Source organism: Thamnophis sirtalis, unplaced genomic scaffold (assembly GCF_051295495.1).
Source record: "Thamnophis sirtalis isolate CommonGarterSnake01/CBP01778 unplaced genomic scaffold, rThaSir2_p1.2 scaffold_12, whole genome shotgun sequence".
NCBI lineage: Eukaryota > Metazoa > Chordata > Lepidosauria > Squamata > Natricidae > Thamnophis > Thamnophis sirtalis.
Window position 1 is genome coordinate 63,380,685 of NW_028261392.1, and position 23,491 is coordinate 63,404,175.

General features: G+C 40.8%; 1 protein-coding gene across 1 annotated transcript in view; it reads left to right on the forward strand.

Moving 5' to 3' along the window:
- CUNH1orf21 (chromosome unknown C1orf21 homolog) overlaps window positions 1-16,834 on the forward strand; it is a 137,745-nt gene extending 120,911 nt beyond the window's left edge. Inside the window, exon 6 of the mRNA XM_087726160.1 lies at window positions 15,774-16,834. Coding sequence (XP_087582286.1) covers window positions 15,774-15,812 — 39 coding nt within the window. The 3' untranslated portion in view covers window positions 15,813-16,834. The remainder of the gene's footprint in view (window positions 1-15,773) is intronic.
- The last annotated feature ends 6,657 nt before the right edge of the window (window positions 16,835-23,491 follow it).

The following is a 23,491-nucleotide window of genomic DNA, read 5'->3' on the forward strand; positions in this document are numbered from 1 at the left end:
TCAATATGCGGACGATACTCAATTGTATCTGTCCGCCCCGTGCCAAATCAATGAAGCGGTTGACGTGATGGGCCGGGGACTTGAAGCCGTCATGGACTGGATGAGGATTAACAAACTTGTGCTCAACCCAGAAAAGACCGAGTGGCTGTTGTGTTTTCCTCCCAAAGATTTGGCCAATAATCCAACACTCAGGCTGGGGGGTCAAATTTTACACCCCTCAGAGAGGGTCCGCAACTTGGGAGTCCTCCTGGATCCACAGCTGTCATTCGACCACCATATAGCGGCTGTGACCAGGGGGGCATTCGCCCAGGTACGCCTGGTGCGCCAGTTGCGACCCTACCTGAATCGGGAGGCCCTCACAACAGTCACTCGGGCCCTTGTGACCTCTAGGCTGGAATACTGCAACGTGCTCTACATGGGGCTGCCCTTGAGGAGCATCCGGCGACTTCAGCTAGTACAGAACGCAGCCGCGCGAGTGATTGCGGGTGCACCCCGATTCACCCGCATTACACCTATCCTCCGCGAGCTGCGCTGGCTACCTGTCGATCTCCGGATGCGCTTCAAGGTGCTATTGATCACCCATAAAGCCCTACATGGCAGTGGATCTGGATACTTGAGAGACCGCCTTCTGCCAATTACCTCCCTACGACCTATAAGATCCCATAGATTAGGCCTCCTCCGCATTCCATTGGCCAGCCAGTGTCGGCTGGCAACCACAAGGAGGAGGGCCTTCTCAGCAGTGGCCCCGACCCTTTGGAACGAGCTCCCCGTTGAGATTCGTACCCTCTCCACCGTCCAAGCCTTCCGCACAGCCTTGAAGAACTGGCTCGCCCGTCAGGCCTGGGGATAAGGATCGCTACCCCGCCCGAATGTTGTATGCATGTTGTTCATTATTTTATTATGTGTTGTTGTCTCAACGTTGTATCCCCCCTTCCCTGGTTTTCTGTGAGCCGCCCTGAGTCCCCTCAGGGAAAAGGGCGGCCTACAAATGCAAATAAACCTCTAAACCTCTAAACCTCTAAACACACGCAATGTTCTGATTGCACCACAAACGCAGTAGTCATCCTTACCTTTCACAGAGGCCCTGAGTTTTATAAATAGGAGCATGATAGTGTAGAATAATCATATCCAAGGACCAGTGGTGGGTTTCAAAAACTGTTGGAACCTCTTCTGTAGGTGTGGCCTGCTTTCCGGGTCCACTGGTGGAACCTCTTCTAACCAGTTGGGTAGATTTGACGAACCGGTTCTACCGAATAGGTGCGAACTGGTAGGAATGCACCTCTGCCCTAAACCTAACCCTGAACCTAACCCTAACCCTAACCCTTACCATAACCCTAATCACGCTTTTGTGGGCGAGGTTTTGTCAGCACGCTATTGTTGTGCGTGCATTTGTCGGGTCACAATATGGCTGCTGCCCTTACGTATATTCTCAAAAGCTATAATGTAAATGACCAAGAAAAATTGAAGGCAATCATCTTCCTGTTTTCCATTATGTTGAGAAGGAATGAGATATTAATATTAAATGAATAACCACTAATAAAAAAATCCCCATATAAATTAAGAGTTGCCCCCACTTGAGCAATAAAATGCTTGTGCCACTGGAATTTTTAGACTTTGCTTTGAGTATCTGTACTAGTGTGTAAGTACCTATTGGGAGCTGGGAGTGACTTTTTCTTGGCATAATATATAAACCATCCTTTACATTCACAAAGTAAATGAGAGTGCTATCCATTTCCTAGAATTGTTTCAAAAGAAAAGGTTTATTAGCAGAGGAATCATAAAAGAAGCCCAATCTTTTGTTTTCACTTCTTGGCCAAATATAATCATGTCGACCATTTCTAGTGTTCATTGAAGATTATTTCCTCCCCAGGGTTAAGAACTCACTTATGAAGGCATTATTTTTTCCATTTAATCTGCCACAAGCCAGGATACCTGTCTCCTACATTCCAGGTTGTGATGACCCAAGGAGATTAATAGAGGATAACTTGCAAGTGGTTCTATTCTTTTGTTTGTTTTCTTAGAAAAAGCTCCAGACCCCTCAATTTTAGTTCAAAGGTAATGGTTGTTTTTGCCCATAATTCTTTCATTTTCCTAAGACCTGCCAACTGAAAAGAAGACTTGGAGTTTCCTAAGAATTTGAAATAACAATAATGTGTGTAGGATAGAACCACAAAACTGGCCTTCTTTCGTGAACTTAGCTTGAAGGGCAGCTTCACAATTGGAACTGTAAGACAGGAATGATGAAATATTAGCTTAATATTGGTTATTGCTGGTCCTTTTGCAGAACTACAGAATGAGGTTTTGCAATGAGAAGGGTCACGCTACTTAAACAGCCTATTTAGTTTCTTCCTTTTCCTGAATTTCTTTTGTTAACTTGTCCATCTCGGCACAGTCCAGAATCTTTCTTATTATTTCGTCTTCATTTGGTATCAATTTGTTTTTCCATTTCTGAGCGAAAGCAATCCTAGCTGCAGTGATTAAGTGTAAAGTTAAATATAAAGTCTCTTTTTTATTAGTCATCATTATTCCTAATAGAAATGCCTTTGATTTCCAGTCAATTTGTTCTCCTGTTATCGACTCCAACCAATTTTCTAATCTTTTTCCAATATTTTTTGGCTGTCTCCCACTTCCACCATGTGTGATATAATATGTATGATAATATGTTCCGTGGGCTTTTTCACATTTCCAGCATTTTGGCAATTATCGTTGGTGATATTTTTTACTTTTGTAATTCATCTTTTTATCCGCTATTGCATTGTAGTCCCCAATTAGACAGATGTTTTCATAGTCCAATTCATTTATTTTGTTATGTAGTTTCCTGTAAAAATCCTGTTGATTCTGGTTTGGGGCGTATATTACTATTAATAAAATCAGTTTTTGTGTTGTTTCCAAATTAATCATTAAAATCCTGCCCTCTTCGTTGGCAAAGATTAATTTGGAGTTTGGAGTTCTTGTCTGCCAATGAAGTATATAATTTTCCTAATTTTGCATTTTCTAGTAAGTTAATATGTTCCTTTTTGATGTGTACTTCCTGCAGATGTGTTGTGTCTGCCTTCAGTTTCTGGAGTTTTGTGAAAATCTGTGCTCTTTTTTTTATGCATTCATACCGTTAATATTTATCGAAATGATTGTTGTTTCCTGTTCCATAATTAATTGGGATAGCAATAGCAATAGCAATAGCAGTAGACTTATATACCGCTTCATAGGCCTTTCAGGCCTCTCTAAGCGGTTTACAGAGAGTCAGCATATTGCCCCCAACAATCTGGGTCCTCATTTTACCCACCTCGGAAGGATGGAAGGCTGAGTCAACCCTGAGCCGGTGAGATTTGAACCGCTGACCTGCTGATCTAGCAGTAGCCTGCAGTGCTGCATTTAACCACTGCGCCACCTTGGCTTGGCTTGATGTTTTTTGTTACTTCTAGTTTGTATCTGACTTTTCCCGCTCGCGCCTTCCCTTTCTGCTCTCGCTCTCTCTTGCTTCTGTTCCTCTTCCCTGTTTCTTTACTTTTCCTCGGTTGATTCTTCTTCTTCTTGACTTCTACTTTCTAGCTCTTCTCTGCTTCCTTGTTCTTCTTCCGTTGTAAAATATTTTTTTAAAAATTCTTGGGCTTTTTCTATCCTCTCAATTTTGTAGTTTTTTTTTTCTTGCCATGAAACAAGTATCCTTCCGGTACCAACCATCTGTACATTATTCTACTTTTGTTTAATTGATTACTTAGAAATTGGTACTGCCTTCATTGTTCTCTGACTCTTCGTGGTATGTTTAACTGTGATTAACTCTGTTCCCTTGTATGTTATTGTCCCCTCTCTGGTTTTCCTATACATTTTGTTCCTAGTTGTTCTTTTTGCAAATATAGAGCCGAGGTGGCGCGGTGGTTAGAGTTCAGTACTGCAGGCCACTTCAGCTGACTGCTATCTGCAGTTCGGCAGTTCAAATCTCACCGGCTCAAGGTTGACTCAGCCTTCCATCCTTCCGAGGTGGGTGAAATGAGGACCCGGATTGTTGTTGGGGGCAATATGCTGACTCTGTAAACCGCTTAGAGAGGGCTGAAAGCCCTATGAAGCAGTATATAAGTCTAACTGCTATTGCTATTATGTGAACTTCCTTCGGCAGTCTATGTCTTCTTGCGTAATTGGTGTGCACCCGGTACACCTCATCAATATCTCCTCTAATCTCTTGCTTATTTCTCTGTAAGATTTCTCTGAAAATTTTCAACATTTTTCCTTTCAGATCCTCCTCCTTTTCTTCAGTTGTGTTTTGAAATCTTAAATAATATGAAGCTCTTTCCATCTCCAGGAAGATTATTGATTCTTCTAATTCTTTATTTGCTTGTGCATATTTCAGGTCTATTTTTTCCATCTTCTGATCCATATGTTATATCTTTGTTTCAATGGTCTGTATTTTCTGTTCATTAACTGTTATCGCATTCTGTATCTTTACAATTTTATCATCCATATTTTTAATGTCCCCTTTCAATTCTCCCATTTCATTTTTAATTTCCTCATGGAGCCTTCTCATCTCTTCATGATTGGTAGCTATTGCTTCCTGGGTTTTCATCATAGGAGCCGAGGTGGCGCAGTGGTTAGGGTGCAGTACTGCAGGCCACTTCAGCTGACTGTTATCTGCAGTTCGGCGGTTCAAATCTCACCGGCTCAAGGTTGACTCAGCCTTCCATCCTTCCGAGGTGGATGAAATGAGGACCCAGACTGTGGGGGCGATATGCTGACTCTGTAAACCGCTTAGAGAGGGCTGAAAGCCCTATGAAGCGGTATATAAGTCTAACTGCTATTGCTATCATTGCCTCTTGGATCATCAGGAGCATTGCTTGCATATTTTGTATTGTTTGAGCTGATCCCGATGTTCCTGCCATTGTTCCACCTTTCTCCAACTCCAGTGCACTCTCAATTGTTCTTTGATTTTATGGTGAAGATGACGCTGATGTAGGGTTTGATGTTGTTTTCTTCTTAGTTAAGATGGTAAAAGTTGCCATCCTTATTCCTCTATTAATACTTGCCCACAGTTGCACACAAATTCACAGTTTCTCCAGGATAAAATACCCTGTAACATACACTTCAGCTCTTCCCTGTTTCAGATTTTATCTCCAAAACTCCCTAATTTCCAGACTCTCCTTCCCAATATATTCTTCTCAATAATTCTATCTTACAGTAGATAAATATCAGTAGATAGATAAATCAATAAATATCTATAGTTAACAATAGTTAATTATGACCAAAGAATATCCAAAATGTCCTATAAATTACTATATTTTTGAATTTTAAATAGATCTCCTTGGATCCTACTGATCACTTACAAAGAATGACGCTTGGGAGATTAAAACAGGAGTCGTGATAGCACGGTGATATAGAATCCAGTATTGCAGGCTAACTCTGCCCGCAGCCTGGAGTTCAATCCTGAATAGCTCAGGATTGTCTCAGCCTTCCATCCTTCTGAGAGTGATGAAATGAGGACCCAGATTGTTGGGGGGCAAGATGCTGACATTATAAACCACCCCGTGATTGCTGTAAAGCACTATGGGGAGTTATACACGCCTAAGTGCTATTGCTAAAACAGCATGTTGTGGAGATAGAAGCTTGGTTTCCCCCCCCCCCTCTTTCCCCCTTTTGTGATTTCAGAGCTTAGTTCTGTTAGGCCGCAAAGCCGTTTTCACTCGTGTGGGTGGACTCTGCTTGTTTCTTTTCAAGAAACGAAAAATTATGCTCTGAATACGTGCTTCCACGTGCATTCATTGACATTCTTCTAAAGAGCATCATGGAAACAGAAGAGCAGAGTTTCGGTGTTGGGAACCCCTTTAATCCCTTGGAGAAACCATTCATCAGAAAAGCTGCAGTGTCTCTGCAGTTCCCTTTACTATCGTTAAAGCAAAAATGTTTGACATAATTATTTTCACCAGGCCACACCAGGCCATCCATCCTCTTCCCTTGCTTCCTTTAAATAGCAATTCGAAAAAGGAGTTAAAGGCTGGAGCAGTAGAAGGCATTGTGCTTTTCTGGTTACTGAACCTCATACTGTGGGACTATAATAGAGCTATGCAAAAGAATAATTCATCCTACTGGTTTTCTCTATTCCTGGGGTGTCAGTTTGTTTATGAATGCATCATTTTAAAACAATAAAGCAGCTAATAAAAGGATGTGGTGCAGAACAGGCAGAACGCTGCCAGAATATGAGCATGATTATCATCAATTGTTAAAAATGAGAAAGAGGAAGAAGGAGCAGAACAGGAACATGCTGCCTTAAACTCAAATTCATCCTTGTCTGTATTGAGTTGTGGGGATAAATTTGCTGTAATCGTGCTTCTGTTTACATGCATGTAACCTTTGCTTATTTTTATTTTAAGAGGCATAATTTAGAACTACCGTATATACTCGAGTATAGGCCGACCCGAATATAAGCCGAGGCACCTAATTTTACCACAAAAACTGGAAAAGTTATTGACTCGAGTATAAGCCTAGGGTGGGAAATGCAGCAGCTACCGGTAAATTTCAAAAATAAAAATAGATACCAATAATGTTTTTGAATATTTATTTCAAAGAAAAACAGTAAACTAGCGGTGTATTCAATGAAATACTTCACTCACCTCATGATGCTGATGTCCCGCTGTGATGATGATGTCCCGTGCAGCCGCGGGAGCGATGTCCCGCCTCCTATGACACACAGCACAGTGATTCCTATCATTGGATCACTGTACCAGAGGAGGTGGGACATCGCTATGTGGCTGCTTGCCATAACAAGGAGGAGGTGGGACATCGTTGCAGAGCGGCAGGAGGGGGAGGAAGGGGAATCGTAAGACAGCCCTGCATTACATTAGAACGTGAGGAGGGGGGATGGTGCGGTGCGCACTGCGCGGCAAACTGACACAGAGGGAGGGGAAACTCACAGGGGCACTGGGCCATTCACGAGTGTCACCCAGCGGCATGGCCCCGCCCCTTTTTCTCCTCCATTTCGGGCAAATTTTTCACTGACTCGAGTATAAGCCGAGGCGGCTTTTTTCAGCCCAAAAAGTGGGCTGAAAAACTAGGCTTATACTCGAGTATATACAGTAGTTAAAGGTAACAGGACTCAGAATATCTGTGTCAGAAATTGCCTGGATTTTGTTTTCTTTAAAAAAAAATAATAATAATTTTAAAATAAGTGTCTGGTGCCTCAAGCACAGAGACAGAAGCTTTAGGACCTTCAAAGTTTAATGGTTTAGAACAGCATGTCCCAAAGGTGCTTTTTCTTTTTTTTAATTGAAAAGTTTTGGTAAATTTTACAAATATTTCCCCTTCCCTCCTCCCACCCCAACCTTCCCCCCCCCCCGGACCCTCCCTCCCCCCAACTTCCCAGAGCAAAATACAGGGCATAAACATTTAACAATCATACACTAACATAAGCTAACTATAACATCTTACCTCCCTCTTGTATTTTAACTCCCCTTTTATTAAACTAAATTTAGATAAATTATAACATTCATTGTTCATTCATAAGCTAATTGAAATTTCTTAGTCCAATATTTGTTTTGAATGTAGTCAATCCATCTTCTCCATTCCAACTTGTATTTCTCATCTGAATATGCTGAGATTTTGGCCATCTCTGCTAAATTTACTACTTTTAACATCCATTCTTGAATAGTAGACAAATCTTCCTTCTTCCAGTACTGCGCCAACAGTCTTGCTGCCGTTGTTAAGTTCAGAATCAAATTAGTCTCTATAACTGTACAGTCTGTAATTATACCTAGCAAGAACAACTGAGGAGTAAACTTTATCCTCTTTTTAAGAATATTTTGAATAATACACCATATTTTTATCCAAAATGCTTTAACTTTTTTACAAGTCCACCGTACATGATAATACGTAGCGTCTACACAATCACATCTCCAGCATTTGGATTGTAAATTCGGACACATACAAGCTAGCTTTTTGGGATCTAAATGCCATCTTATAAAACATCTTACAAAAATTCTCTCTCAGGTTTTGAGCTTGCGTAAATTTTACGTTTCTTACCCAAATCTTTTCCCACGCTTCCATCATTATTGGTTCTTCAAAGGTGCTTTTTCAAGAGACAATTGGACTTTCTTGTTTTTCTTTGAAGATGTTTTGCTTCTCATCCAAGTCGCCTCAACGCCCCTTTAAAAAGAATGCAAATGACCAGCTGTCTGCAAGGAATATAAATCTTTCCATTCCCCACCATCCAGTCAGGGCTGAAGAAGCTTCTTGGATGAGAAGCGAAACGTCTTCAGAGAAACAGTCCAGGGCCTCTTGAAAAAGAACCTTTAAGACAACCATGATCTGGATGAACTGAACATGTTTGGAACAGCGGTTCTGAAATATTTTGGCCTTAAGACTATTTTAAATTTTAAAAAAATGATTGATATTTACTAAATTAGAAATTAAAACTGGGATATCTAAAAAAAAAATGCAGACTCCTTGAAAAGGTCTTGACAACATGAAAAATCACATTTTGAGAACCAATGGTTTAGACAAATTTGAACTGACCTGGTTAATTTGTTTCTATTTTATACCCATCTTTTATAGAGTTTCAGATTGCAGACACACAGTATTTCTCTTCCATTTTATTTTCATATCAACACTATTAGGTTGAGAAAATGTGAATGGTCTACAGTTGCCTAGCGAATCGATGGATGAATGGGATTTGAATTTAAATTTCCATGATGATAACCCAAATACCCTTAACTGTACAACATAACATTGGATACAAATGTGTGTTTGTGGTAGGAATGATGAAGGTGTAGGATAGAATCAAGTATTTAAAAGTAGAACTAATGTTGAAACACTAAATGCAAGATGGTATTTATTTATTCACTGTTCTCAGAGGAGTTTAAATATATAAAAATTAATAGCGCAGCAATCTCAAAGATAACTGATTGCTATCTGAGTTCCATCATATCAGTCATACCATTTAGAAACTACACCATAATTTGCATTTATCTAAAAAAGCTTAATCTAATTTGCATTTCAAGCTAAAACAATTGACAGAATGTGCACATCCCTTTCCATAGGCCTGGCCAGAATTTAGAAATATTTCATGACTCATCTATAATTTATTCTACAATGTTCCTATCTTTATGCGATTCTCTTCAATGACAAATAGGCTGAATTCTTAGACTTTATTCCAAAAGAAAGAGAGAGAGAGAGGGAGGGAGGGAGGGAGGGAGGGAGGGAGAGAGAGAGGGAGAGAGAGAGAGAGAGAGAGAGAGAGAGAGAGAGAGAGGACTGAAATGAATTGCTTTTGGCCACATACCACATTGTTTTCTTGTTTTTAAATAACAATAATCTCCACTTCTTATGTCACCATCATTTCATTCTCTTTCTTGTGTTGATTACAACTTTTTCCTCTTTCAATTGTATTTAGGGTTGTAATGCTAAGGAATATAATGCTACCCTGCCAAAATAAATCATCAAGTTGATTAAACACACAGCATGAACCTAACTGAATTTCAAACTAAAACAAGTATTGAGTTTTAGCTGGGATGATTACTCATGTGGCATACAACAATATTAGGTTTGTTTCCCTATTCGTGCCTTTTAAGTATATAGACCTTTTTGCCTAGACATAGATAGATTTCTCACAAAAACTTCCCTCTCGAATGTAGGAGAGAAGGAAGGGGGGAAGGAAGGAGGAAAGGAAGGGGGAAAGGAAGGAGAGAAGGAGAAAAGAAAGGAGGGAAGGAAGGAAGGAGGGAAGGAAGGAAGGAGGGAAGGAGAGAAGGAGGGAAGGGGAGGGAGGGAGGGAAGGAAGGAGGGAAGGAAGAGGAGGGGAGGGAAGAAGAAGTAGACCGTTGTAAAATAAGATGGATCTATGGGATGTTAAGAAAGCAATCTTCAAGATTTAAAATTTTGAATTAAAAAAAAACCTTCCCTCTCTCCCACGCAGTGGTGGGTTTCAACAAATTTTCGAACCTACTCTGTGGGTGTGGCCTCCTTTGTGGGAGTGGCTTGCCAGCCATGTGACCTGGTGGGAGTGGCTTACCAGCCATGTGTTCTCTTTCTCTCTCTCTCTCTCTCTCTCTCTCTCTCTCTCTCTCTCCTTCCTTTTGTGTCTCTGTCCCTTTTTCCTTTTTTTTCTTTCATCCTCTCTCATTTTTTTCTTTCTTTTTTTCTTTTTTTATTTCTTTCTTCCTTTCTTTCTCTTTCTCTCTCTATATGAGTCTGTCTGCCTGCCTGCCTGCCTGCCTGCCTGCCTGCCTGCCTGCCTGCCTGCCCCTCTCTCTCTCTCTCTCTCTCTCTCTCTCTCTCTCTCTCTCTCTCTCTCTCTCTCTCCTCTCTCTCTCTCTCTCTGTGAGTGTGTGTGTGTGTGTGTGTCAGTGGTGGGTTTCAAAAATTTTTGGAACCTCTTCTGTAGGTGTGGCCTGCTTTCCGGGTCCACTGGTGGGACCTCTTCTAACCGGTTCGGTAGATTTGACGAACCGGTTCTACCAAACTGGTGCGAACTGGTAGGAACCCACCTCTGCTACCACTCTTATTTCCATCTCCTGATTTCAACCCTTTCCAAAGGAAGATTTTTCTCACTTAATTTGCTCTCCCGGTTTTTTTTTAATCTTCTCTCAGTCTGGTAATTTGATTAAATTACCTTGCTTATATTGTGAACTAAAGTTGAAAACTGAATCCAAATTGCAACACGGAGAAGGCATCATTTAAGCAGACTAATATTAACGCTATACGGCAGTGACCTATATTCAAGTACAGATTTTTAAATTGAATTAATAAGTTCAGCGATGATCTCTCTTTTTTTTTCCATGGCAATTACCCTGAGAAAGGAGCTATGCCGAAGAGCTGCATGCCATTCTTCAGGAAAGACGTGGGTTGTATCCCTGATTTTTTAACCAATGTTTGCATGTTCTCTTTTCATTCCTTTCCCCTTTTCAAGTCTGCTGCTGCCTACATAGAGCCATCATGAAGCCGATAAGATGCTTAAAAGTAAAGCAAGAGTTTGAGCTGAATTATTTCAATAATTATAATTACCTTAGGTGCAAAACCTTTTAATGACAGACTGAAGAAGGAAAGATTCTCATCCTCTTTCTCACTGGAGCTGCAGGCCCCCACCCCACATCTGGGGTTGTTTTGGGGGGTGGCAGCTGGTTCCTCCTCCCCCCCACTTGTCCCATGCCAGGATCAGGTGAAGGTGAACTTTCCTCCCTCTTCCCACCCTCCTTGCACAGTCCAGTGCCTCAGCCTGCATTTTTTCCCATTTCCCACCCTTCCCTTCCCATTCTTGTCTTCCCCCCTCCACTGACCCGCCGGATTTATAAGCAGTTAGCAGTTAGATTTATATACCGCTTCCTAGGGCTTTCAGCCCTCTCTAAGCGGTTTACGGAGTCAGCATATTGCCCCCAACAACAATCCGGGTCCTCATTTTACCCACCTTGGAAGGATGGAAGGCTGAGTCAGCCTTTGAGCCAGTGAGATTTGAACAGCCGAACTGCAGAACTGCAGTCAGCTGAAGTAGCCTGCAGTGCTGCATTTAACCACTGCGCCACCTTGGCTCCTATAAACACAGGCATGGCCTCCATGCTGCAAAGTTGAATGCTTATGGCTTTTCCTGGCTCTGCACTCCGCCTCCCGTCACCACCGCTCAACTTACCCATTGCAGGAATTTGATGAAGCCGAGCGGCTCCTTGACAGGCCCCAGATCCAAACCAATCCCATTTCCAGTGGGGAGCGAGCGGAGCACAAAGGAGGCATCTCTTTTGGTTTCTCGCTCTGGAACCTGAGAAGGCCACCCTCTCCTCCCGCAGCCACTGCCCTCTCCTACCACTGCCCTCTCCTCTCACCGCCACTGCCTTCTCCTGCTGCCACCCTCTCCTCCCGCAGCCACTGCCCTCTCCTCCCGCCACCCTCTCCAGAATGCTGCCCCCGTCCCCGTCTGCAACAGCGGTGGCTTCGGGAGATGCTTGCCAGTAGGGAAGGGGGGGCTAGGCTAGTGCAAATACTTACCTGTGTGTATGCAGGAGGAGGCACATTGCAAAGGTGAGCAGGCCAGTTTGGGGGCGCGGCCAGCCAGTTGTCACTACCAGTTTGGCGACTCAGTCCCAATTACCATTATCGGTTTGCCCGAACCGGGAGCAACCCACCTCTGACCCACTGCCTTTCTTTTTAAATGCAGACAGACAACCGAGCAAAGACCATTCCAAATTTGGAATGAGTCATCCGTAAGTTGATAACATTGATCTCATTTTCTGCTTTTAAAATGAGTCTGACCAAACCAGAAATGGTTGGCTCAAGCATATAAACTGCATTTTAATCTGGAAAAGTAAACTTTGTTGGTGATGGTTATTGTATCTGATTTAGAAGGTAATGTTAAGAGTTTTCTGGATAGAATAGATCATGTCCTCAGCTTATGGAGTGTTCTTATAATCTTAATTTATCTCTGGAGATTTAAATTACTTCCACAACAGATTGCAATTTTCCATATTCATGGGGGTCTCGTGTCAAAACTTTGAAAATGTGAAATTCAGTGAAAATGTATACTCATGCCCAGTTACCCCCAGATGTTGTCCATGCATGCATAAACTTATATGCCTAAAGTCAAGCTAGAGTAGCTTAATGCAGATACACAAATCACGCCAAGATCACAAGCCACCCTACGCAGATGACATTTCTCTGTGAGACTAAAGATGCATTTGCTGCTCCATCACTCACAGCGTGAATGCAGCAAGCAGCAGCCAGATTTTCAGTATGATAAATTTTACAACTGCCACCATGAAAAGGCAAATCCACCAACATAAATCTTGTGAATATGGAGACTCGACTGTTTACCTTCTACTGGTTTAAATCATGGTCCCGCTGCGACCCTTTCTTTAACATGAGATTGCCATGCCATGGTTAATTATACTCAGATTTTTATAATAGTGCAAATGGAATTGCTTTGGAAGATATACTCAAACTTATATTGTCAACATATAATCAATGTGGGCTGGGTTTGTGAGATAACAATTTTTTTTATTTTATTTTATCAATTTCATATATACATTCACAATTATATGATCTCATAACTGTTATTAATAATATGTATTTATAACAATTTTTCCCTACCTACAGTAGACAATATACTTGAAGATTGCTTTTTTAACATCCCATAGATCCATCTTATCTTACAACGGTCCTACTTCTTCTTCCCTCCCTCCCTCTTTCCTTCCCTCGTTTATTCTCTCCTACTCCCCTTCCTTCCCTCTCTCCTTCCCCTTCCCTCCTTCTCTCCTTCCCTCCTTCCTTCCCTCCTTCCTTCCCTCCTTTCTTTTCTCCTTCTCTCCTTCCTTTCCCCCTTCCTTTCCTCCTTCCTTCCCCCTTCCTTCTCTCCTACATTCCCTCCTTCCTTCCCTCCTTTCTTCTCTCCTTCTCTCCTTCCTTCCCTCCTTTCTTCCCTCGTTTCTTCTCTCCTTCTCTCCTTCCTTCCCTCCTTCCTTCCCTCCTTGCTTCCCTCCCTCCTTCCCTCCATCCTTCCTACCCCCCTTTCTTCTCTTCTTCCTTCCTTCCTCCTCTCCTTTCCCTTCCCTGTGAGATAACAATTATGTAAACACTGTAATTATACACTCCTAGCCTTTAGGTTACAGGAGCTCTCATGTAGATTTGCAATAATTTTTAGACCATCAAGTTCATGAAGTTGAGATTGGATTAAGTAGGAAATAAGAGCTTTCCAAAGACGTTTATGGAAAGATATAGATTCCATTCTGATGTGCAGCAATCTGGCTTATCAAAGGCATACATATGTCATATATGGTATCTGAGGTGAGCAAATATCCACTTTTAAATATTGGCATTAGGAGACCTAAATGTATATCTGAAAACATAAATGTAAAGAGCAAAAATCCAAAAATCAAACCAGCCATTTATCAGTCTTATTTGTTTACAATCTACCGTATTTTTCGGAGTATAAGACACACTGGAGTGTAAGACTCAGCAAGTTTTTGAAGAGGAAATTTTTTTTTAAAAAAAAATTTTTTTGCACTCTGCAAACCTCCCAAAAACGGCCCATTTTTCGTGAAAACGGGCCCGTGTTTTTTTTAAAAGGCATGAATAGACGAAGGAGGCTTGTAGAGTGCTCCTGGGGGTGTGTGATAAAAAGGCTAGTTTTTCATGAAAAGAGCCAGTTTTTTGTTAAAAAAAAGGGCATGGATAGCCTTTAGGAAGCTTATAGAGTGCTGCTGGTAGCTAGGGGGCAAAAAAAGGGCTGTTTTTTTGCTAATTTCTGCCCTCCCCAACCCCAAGGAGCTCTCTGAAAGCCTTCTAAAAGGTATGCACGACCATTTTCATGAAGGGAACAGAATTTTGGGAGGCAAAAAATGCTGTATTCAGTGTATAAGACTCACCCAGATTTTCAGCCTCTTTTTTGAGGGAAAAAGGTGAGTCTTATATCCAAAAAAATACGGTAAATTATCTATATATAGATATGTGCCTACATATAAGATACTAGAATATTATGTCTGGATCTGCACACGCACACACAGTAGAAAACTGTGAGCCGAGGTGGCGCAGTGGTTAGAGTGCAGTACTACAGGCCACTTCAGCTGACTGCTAACTGCAGTTCGGCGGTTCAAATCTCACCGGCTCAGGGTTGACTCAGCCTTCCATCCTTCCGAGGTGGGTGAAATGAGGACCCAGACTGTGGGGGCGATGTGCTGACTCTGTAAACCGCTTAGAGAGGGCTGAAAGCCCTATGAAGCGGTATATAAGTTGAACTGCTATTGCTATTGCTAAAACGTTTATTCCAGGATGCTATATTTTTCCAAAGCTTCATTTCTAATTTTAAAGAGCTGAGATCTAGATAAGGGAAGTATAAAGACCTCCAACCTGTTCTGTGATATTAAGCTTTTTCTTTATTTGAGAATCCGTGCACATCAGCAATATAATGTACTATAAGTTATTGAAAGACACACTAATATAGCCTTTAAGCCCTTGGTGATTACTGGAAATACAAAGAAAGGAAGTATGTTGAAGTATATACTGTTGCAGTTCTTAATTGCTGCAGGTAAAAGCTACACACAGCATTTTAAAATTCTTGCCTCATTAAGGGAGTGCAGTCCCAACGTGGTAACTGGTATCTAACCATTCAGTTTTCTTGAACAACAGGAGATTATTGCCAATTACTGAAAGACTGAAGAGGGGTTTACAGTTCTCCAGTGGTGGGATTCAGCCAGTTCGCACCTATTCGGGAGAACCGGTTGGTAACTTTCTAAGCAGTTCAGAGAACCGGTTGTTGGAAGAAATCTCCTTTTGTTTTTCCCCACTTTATAGGGCTAATCCTGTAAGGAAGGCAGGAAGGAAACATTCTGGTGTTGTTTCTAGCATCATCTTTATTGACCTGCTTACAGACAAACTGTCTCTCCGGTTAACCCTTATTACATTATAACAGCTAAGGCGAAGCGCCCATCGACCTGAGTGACGCTAAATTGGCCATGCCCACCCAGTCACATGACCACCAAGCCCCGCCTACCCAGATGGTCATTAAGGCAGAGAACCGGTTGTTAAATTATTTGAATCCCCACCACTGACAGTTCTCAGACATACCCAGTTCACAAAGTTATTGTAGAACAAACAATGGGAACTGACTAATTTAATTTTCCTCTGTTGAGTTTTGTGGAATAGAAATATTCTAAAAAAAAACACACACACACAACCCTGAATATATGACTCAGATGTCCATACATCAAAATGATGATAGGGTTGTTATCCTACATCTTCGATGCGCTATCTTTTTGTACGGTTTTAGTGTAATTCTTCTTTTTTTTAAAAAAAATCTCTTTTATTTTCTTCCAAAGGGTCGTGATTATTGTTCAGAAGAAGAGGATATCACATAATGCCAGTTCTGCTGATCGAAACAGGAGTGCTCCTGTGTAAATAGATTACGGTTCAATCCAGATCTTTTTGGAGGAGTCTTCTCAAAGTGAACAGCGCTACATAACAAAACAGTTATCCCCACATTGTATGCTCCATTCAGTTACGGTGTTTTCTTAATGACCATACAATGAGCATGGTTCACAGGAAGAAGAACGGCTTCTATGGAACTGCCTTTGCTGCTGCTAACTGAGGTCTGTTGCAAGTTTTCATTTCCTCGGGCCCAGGAACACCACAGAAGTTTGACTTTAAAACATCTAAAGGACACTGCGGCTTTCAGTGGGGCTGTTGGCCTGTTTTCTATTGGCTGAGTTGGTGTTGTACAAAAATCTTCCATAACCAAGCAGATGAATCTTCCAGTTCACCCTACTCATCAGCCTAGGGGCATGGAGTTCTTGCTATACTGAGAGTTTAGAGCTTTGGAAAATGGGATGTTTTGCCATGATGAACTTCGTTTTTCTGCTAGGAAGAAGTTAACAATTAAAAAGCATGTTGTCATACAGATACTGAATATGGTGATGCGGGAGCAGAAAAATCCGTATTTTTTAAAAAAATAAGCCACCAGTTTCTTTTATTAACTATTTCAATCAAGGAATATATTTGCAGTATTTGGCTTGGCTGACCGCAGATGGGAATTACGATCACAATCAGTTCGAATCCCTCTCTCCCTTTCTCTCTCTCCCACACACACAGTCTTTTTTTTTTAAAGAAATAAACATTTTACTGTTTTTAGGTATTCTTCTCTTCTACCCATTCATACATCCCAGTGTGTTAAGAATAATTGGGAAAAGGGAGTTGATAAAAGTTTAGAAAGATGGTTTGAAAGGATGTTATTTTCAAATGCTGTGTGCCAATTTGAGATGTCTGTAGAGTTTATTTTTCCATAATATAAAAAGTTGATACTCTCTCTTCTCAAAGGCAGATGTAATATTTTTAACAAATATTGTCATGAGTAAAAATGATCCTAAGGTTAAAAAAAAAAAAACTTTTGCATTTATTTATTTTTTAAATACATTATAACTTAAATATGTTATATTCTGTCCTGTGACTTTGAGGAACATGATCATAAAGGAAAATGCAGCTTTGCAGCAATGGAGATGCATTTGCCCAATTAGGATCTCATGATGTCAATCCATCAATAAAGAAATCACATTGTCAATGGGATTTATAAAATAATTAACATTTTATCCCATGGGAATGTACACATGTCCAAATAATTGAAGGAGCTTCCTAAAGGGGTTTTTGTATTTTCTCTTAAAATATAAGTGGTCCTCTATTTGCCATTAACTCAGTTACAGCAAGTGAAGAATATCAAGATTTTGACCTAACAGCTGGATTATTCACAGGTATGTAGAATTTGACTCATCCAACTTCAAGTAAACACAACAATGAAACGTTGACTCTCAAAGATTGAGGATAATAACTTCTTGGGTATTAATCTGTTGAATGATTCTGCAAGTATTTGGTGAGAGAAGGCAAACCACATTGTCTGTTTCAATTCATTTATCTCTACTGTAAAAACAGATACTTATGGTGGAATTGGTTCATTCCTTATCTTCTCTTTGTCCATTATCCCTAGCTTTTTAAAAAAATCTCTTCCATATTTACTCTAAGCTCTGCTGAGAATTATTTTCCTAAGTCTCTTGCTTCCTCTTTTCCCTTTATAATTTTCAGTTTTCTTGATTTAGTTGGCTATTCTTTGTAGAGTGTATGAATACACTGTTTGGAAAGGATGGTTTGGATTTTTATAGTCCACCCTCCACTCCCTGTAAGATTTCCTTAGCTGAACTGGAATTACTAAAAGCCCTTCCCATTCCCACTTACATAGTTTCAGCTCATTGTTTCTCGGTTCCTCATGTATAGCAGTGGTGGGTTCCGAATCCCGTTCCAACCGGTATGGTTAGAACGGGACCGGCGGCGTCCACATCAGAGGTGGGTTCCTACCAGTTCGCACCAGTTCGGTAGAACCGGTTCGTCAAATCTACCGAACCGGTTAGAAGAGGTTCCACCAGAAAGCAGGCCACACCTACAGAAGAGGTTCCAAACATTTTTGAAACCCACCACTCACACAGACAGACAGACAGACAGACAGACAGACTCACATAGAGAGAGAAAGAGGAAGGAAGGAAGGAAGGAAGAGTGAGAGAGAGATGAAAGAAAAAAAGGAAAAAGGGACAGAGAGACAAAAGGAAGGAAAGAGAGAGAGAGAGAGAGAGAGAGAACACATGGCCGGCAAGCCACTCCCATCAGGTCACATGTCTGGCAAGCCACTCCCACAAAGGAGGCCACCCCCACAGAGTAGGTTCGAAAATTTTTTGAAACCCATCACTGGTCCACATGGACGTGCGCGACACACACATCTACGTGCACGGAAGCACGGAAGCCTTAAAAGACAGGTAAGGAGCTCAGGTGGGCCCTCCGGAGCACCGTACTGGAACGGTATCTGGTGCTCCGGGCAGGCTCCAGTACACCCGTAGCAGGGCGTACCACCTGCAACCCACCACTGATGCATAGTGTGTTTTTTCATAACCCACTTGAAGGGCTTCTCTTAGGGTTTTTGCTACAAGTCCTCATCAATTCCCTGAGCCCATAGTCACTGAATTACGGGATTTTTTTCTTAAATTGATCCAGTGGTGGGATCAAAAATCCCTTCCCCAAGACATCCCAAACGTGTCTTTTGCTCAGACGAAGGTCATTGAATGGGCTCGGGTGTCAATTGTCAAAACTTTGTACTATAATTGCATTAGAACTGATTGTGTTTGACTTCTAAATACTCTCACTCCATCTGATATCATGGTGCTTCACAAAACACTTGATGTCCAGATTTCACAGATTGAGGTAGGAAAACAGTATCAGTTACAGTTTCACTGCAGCACCAGTGCCTAAAGAACATAAATCAGAAGTGTTCTTAAAACAAGACAGTTTGGAACATTGTCACCATACAGGAAGATATGCAGCATAAACAATAATTATGGGAAGAAACTATCTAAACAACATTCATCTTCATAACGAATGCTGCCATAGAGGCTGACCAGATGGTATGTATGACCAGGATTGATGTAGTTAAGACTCCATGTCTGATGCATAATTTATTGCAAATTATTCTAATATTTTTACTTGCATTTCTCTCAATGCAATGTTATGCAAAAGTCTTAGCTTCACATGATTCTAGCCATCCGATCACTGATCAGTAGTGTATATGGGAATGTCACTCTCCTCAACACTTTCATTCTTGCTGCCTGCTAAATTGAAGATGATACAGGTATAATTGACTACTTTAAACTCAATATTATCACTATGAGTGCAATCCAGCCTGAACATACTTTACTTATTTACTTAAAAATTAAAGTACTTGCAAGAACTATTTTTTAATTTATGTTAGCACAATATTTATGCTATTCCTTAAAACAAAACAAAAAAGGTTTCCAGAAAAAGACATACCTGCTTTAATGAATTGACTCAGTAAAACAAGTAGATTGTTAAAGGAGAAATGGCTTCAAGCTGGTGAGAAATGACAGCTTTAATGAATAGCAGAGAAGGGCTGTGTTTATGCAAGTTTTTGCAAAACATTTCTGAAACGTTTTCAAATTCTGCACAAACTAATTCTTGGGCCAAATTTTGGCACTGGTTCATGTCCTATGATTTTTTTATAATATCTTCACCACATAGTTCCTACTCTTGGTTAAGCAACACTGATTCATACTTGCTAGCAAGCTGCATGTACATAAAGGTTCGTTTGCCAACTACCTGGAGAACTGTCACTTTAGCTTCCGGCAAAGCTCCTGGATTTAAAGGACTATGTTTCTGATTATGAAATACATACGTTTTCTCTTTTATTATATCTAACCATCAGGTATCCTCCTTTGTTTCTGAGAATTAACAGTTTCATCCACAAACCCATGTGACTTAAGATTCCTGGTTTCACAGTGAAGCAACATGGACTCAAATTTTGAATCTAAATCTGATCCTAAGGAAGCTGTTCCAATTGAGTCTGGAATGTCGGTCTCTGAAAGGACAAAGCCAGGAATCGTATGAGGTTGATCAAACACAGGCACCATCTGAACAGCTGCAAGTCAAGTGAAGATGACATCAAGCCTCCCAGTCCCTACACCAGATAAGTAGAGAAGAGAGCAGAACAGCGAAGATCTAATTGACTCCTTGCCAAGCGAAGAAGTAAACCTGATTATTGACAACTGTCTGCGACCTTATTTAAGAAACATCTCTTGAGTTGACTCTCTTGCTGGAAATAATATCTGACGTCAGCTCATATTTGTGGGTTCTACTTTTGAACCTCTGACTTTTGGACTGGCAATAACAGGACAATAAATTGCCCTGGCTCTCTGAAACCTGGACGGACTTCAGACAAGTCTTCAATACATTCAAAATAAACTCTTGAGGCAAGCAAAGGGTAGAGACATTTATCCAGGCATTTTCTGTGTTCTAATAGTCATGACAAAATGTTCATATTCCATAGGATATTGTCTTATTTGTTCCCTTCTCAAAACAGGTCAGTGAGTTTGGTGTCTTTCATGCCTTTTACCATCTAGTCTTTACTATTATTTTACAACTATTGTGCATAGGGACCACGGCAAATTAATGATAATAGTTAATACTTTGGAATTGGGAGAGAGGAAGATTCCACCTTTCAAGAGAACACAAAATAATAATTTTCAGTTTAGATATAGCAATGGAATTTGGCCAAGAGAAATGTGCCACAGTAGAAACAAATCAGGGTAGAATTACAAACAAATGGAATTGAAATGCCAAATGAGCAAACAATCAGGAGCCATTTGGGTGATGCCTACAAGTAAATGGGCATTTTATAGTTGAATATCTGATGAAGTATTCATTATTTACTTAACTAAAATTCAGAACCGAAGAAGGAAGGGTAATTTAGAAGTCTTCAAACAGCCTTCACTTTATTCCAATTATTTGTAGAAATAGAAGATTGTAGTCCTTACAAGTCCTATAATACCCAGCCAGCGTAATCAAAAGGATATGGCCATTGTAAACATTTATGAGACAAAACCTAGCTATAAACACCTGTAAACAGGAAGAGACTAAGAGCCAAATGTCTCCCCAGAGTTCCAGCATAAAGCAAAGCCAGAAGCAGTTTCCATATCCTCATCTGATTCTTGCAAAGGCATATAATCTATACACTAAAGTGAAAAAAAGTTTTCTAAACTCGGATTTTCTACATGAAGGAAAGAAGAGGTCTTCTTTGAGCTCCTGTCTGTGGACCTTTTAGATGCATCTGGTAGGTCACTGTGTGACAGCTGCTGACCAGATGTGCCTAGATATGCCACAGCATGGCTGTTCCCATATTCTACCATCTCAAAGCAATTCCTTTTTGCCTAAAGTGTTCATTCTAGAATGCAATGAAAGTTTCAGAGATTTCCTAGAGCCCGAATAGAAAGGAGAAACCATATGAGTGTTTATTTCTTTTTGCAATACCCTAATATGCATTCTAAGAGCCGAGGTGGCGCAGTGGTTAAATGCAGCACTGCAGGCTACTTCAGCTGACTTCAGTTCAGCAGTTTGGCTGTTCAAATCCCACCAGGCTCAAGGTTGGCTCAGCCTTCCATCCTTCCAAGGTGGGTAAAATGACCCGGATTGTTGTTGGGGGCAATATGCTGACTCTGTAAACCGCTTAGAGAGGGCTGAAAGCCCTATGAAGCGGTATATAAGCCTAACTATTGCTATTGCTATTTATTTATTTATTTATTTATTTATTTATTTATTTTGTCTTGTATGCCGCCCACTCCCGGAGGACTCCGGGCGGCTCACAAAAGACAAGGGAAAGGGGGAGAACGAGACAAAGACAACATATTAAAAACAAAACCAACATTCACAATTTCCATGGAGGTAGATGCTTCTCAGCCCCGCCCCCCCCCCCCCCCAGCCTGCTGGAACAGCCAGGACTTGGTGGCTTTGCGGAAGGCCGGGAGGGTAGTAAGGGTCCGGATCTCCACAGGGAGATCGTTCCAAAGGGCTGGAGCTGCGACAGAGAAGGCTCTCCCCCGGGGAGTCGCCAGCCGACATTGGCTGGAAGATGGGACCCAGAGAAGGCCCAGCCTGTGCGATCGAATCGGTCTTTGGGAGGTAATCAGCAGGAGGCAGTCTCTCAGGTACCCAGGTCCGATGCCATGTAGGGCTTTATAGGTAGCAACCAGCACCTTGAAGCGGATTCGGAGACTAATAGGTAGCCATGGACTGAGGAACAGAATATGGGTGTTTCATTAATCTACTGCTAAAATATCCCCTCTTGAAACTCATCATACATAAACATAGGTTTTATGTTACCCTTTTAAAACTTTAATATGTCTGCGTAAATATATGAGATTTTTCCACACAAGTTAAAGATAAAGAAAACCAAATTCAGTCAAGTCAAGTCAAAAAATTATACTTGCTCATTTATTCTTTGAAGGAAATGATCCAAAGCTAAAATACTTTTTTAATTTCATAGAAGGGGAAAAAAAAAACTTGTCCAGGATCCAAACAAGTTTTTCTTTGATGATTAATGCAAGCAATTATGTAACAGCCACCTCCTGATCTTACAGGAAATAAGCTACAATTCTTAAAACTCCCCAAATATCCGACATAATTTAGCCTCCGTAGCACGAATCTGAGGATAACTGATCAAAGAATACTTCAAAATCTTAAATCTATTGAAGAAAGGAGGAACAAATAGCCTGTTTGCTACCTTTTCATGAACTTCCATAAATAATGAGGTGGAAATTCTAGACTAGGGGAATTGGGTCTTATCCAAGTCTAAATATGAATCAAATTCCTGTTTTTGGTCTTAATCTTTAGTGCCATCTATTGCCACTTTGTAGAAACTTCATCAACCAGAAAACTCATTGACTAAAATGCCTTGCCTAACTCATAGCTGCTATGGTAGTTTGTTAAAATGTACCTGATCTTCAGCTTATTAAAACAAGGTCCAAAAGCCAAGAAATACATTGAATGGCACAGAAAGGGCTGCATAATTTTTTGCCCCTCAGGATTTACTGTCTAGTTAAAGGCCAGACGGTTTTATTGGAACTGTTTTTATAATACAGACTAATTTATAGTCTAGACTATGGATGGTGGAGATTTAGACTCCACAGAAATCTTTTCTCCTGCAGAAGTGGTAGTTTTCTTTGAAAAGGTGGTGTTTAGTGTAACTGCAGTCTACCTCAATTTTGCAAATTCCTGAAGGACTAAGTAGTTGCTTTTCCTGGGAAAGAGACTATTAGCATTATTTTTTTTAAAAAATCATAGTGGATATACAGTAGAGGAGGTATCAGAAGGTATTCAGGTCCAGCCAGCCAACAAAATATACTGTTACCAAGGTAGCAGACTATACATATGACACCAGAACTAGACAATAAAATCACAAAAATCAAAGTACTGTTGTTTTTAATGAGGGCAAGAAGCCAAGTTTGTTGTATGTTTCCTGTTGCCAGAATTCATTGGTTCTTGCTAATTTTTATGAAGATAGTGATTCATAGCACTTTGTGTAAAGAAGGAGATATTGAAGGAGGCACGCTTGACACCAGGCCAAAGGAAAATGGCTTTCTCTTTCTGCCGATATAAAGAACCCCTTTAGGTCCAGTGTTTGGTAATCAATCTGGGCAACCCTAAATTTCGGAAACCCTGT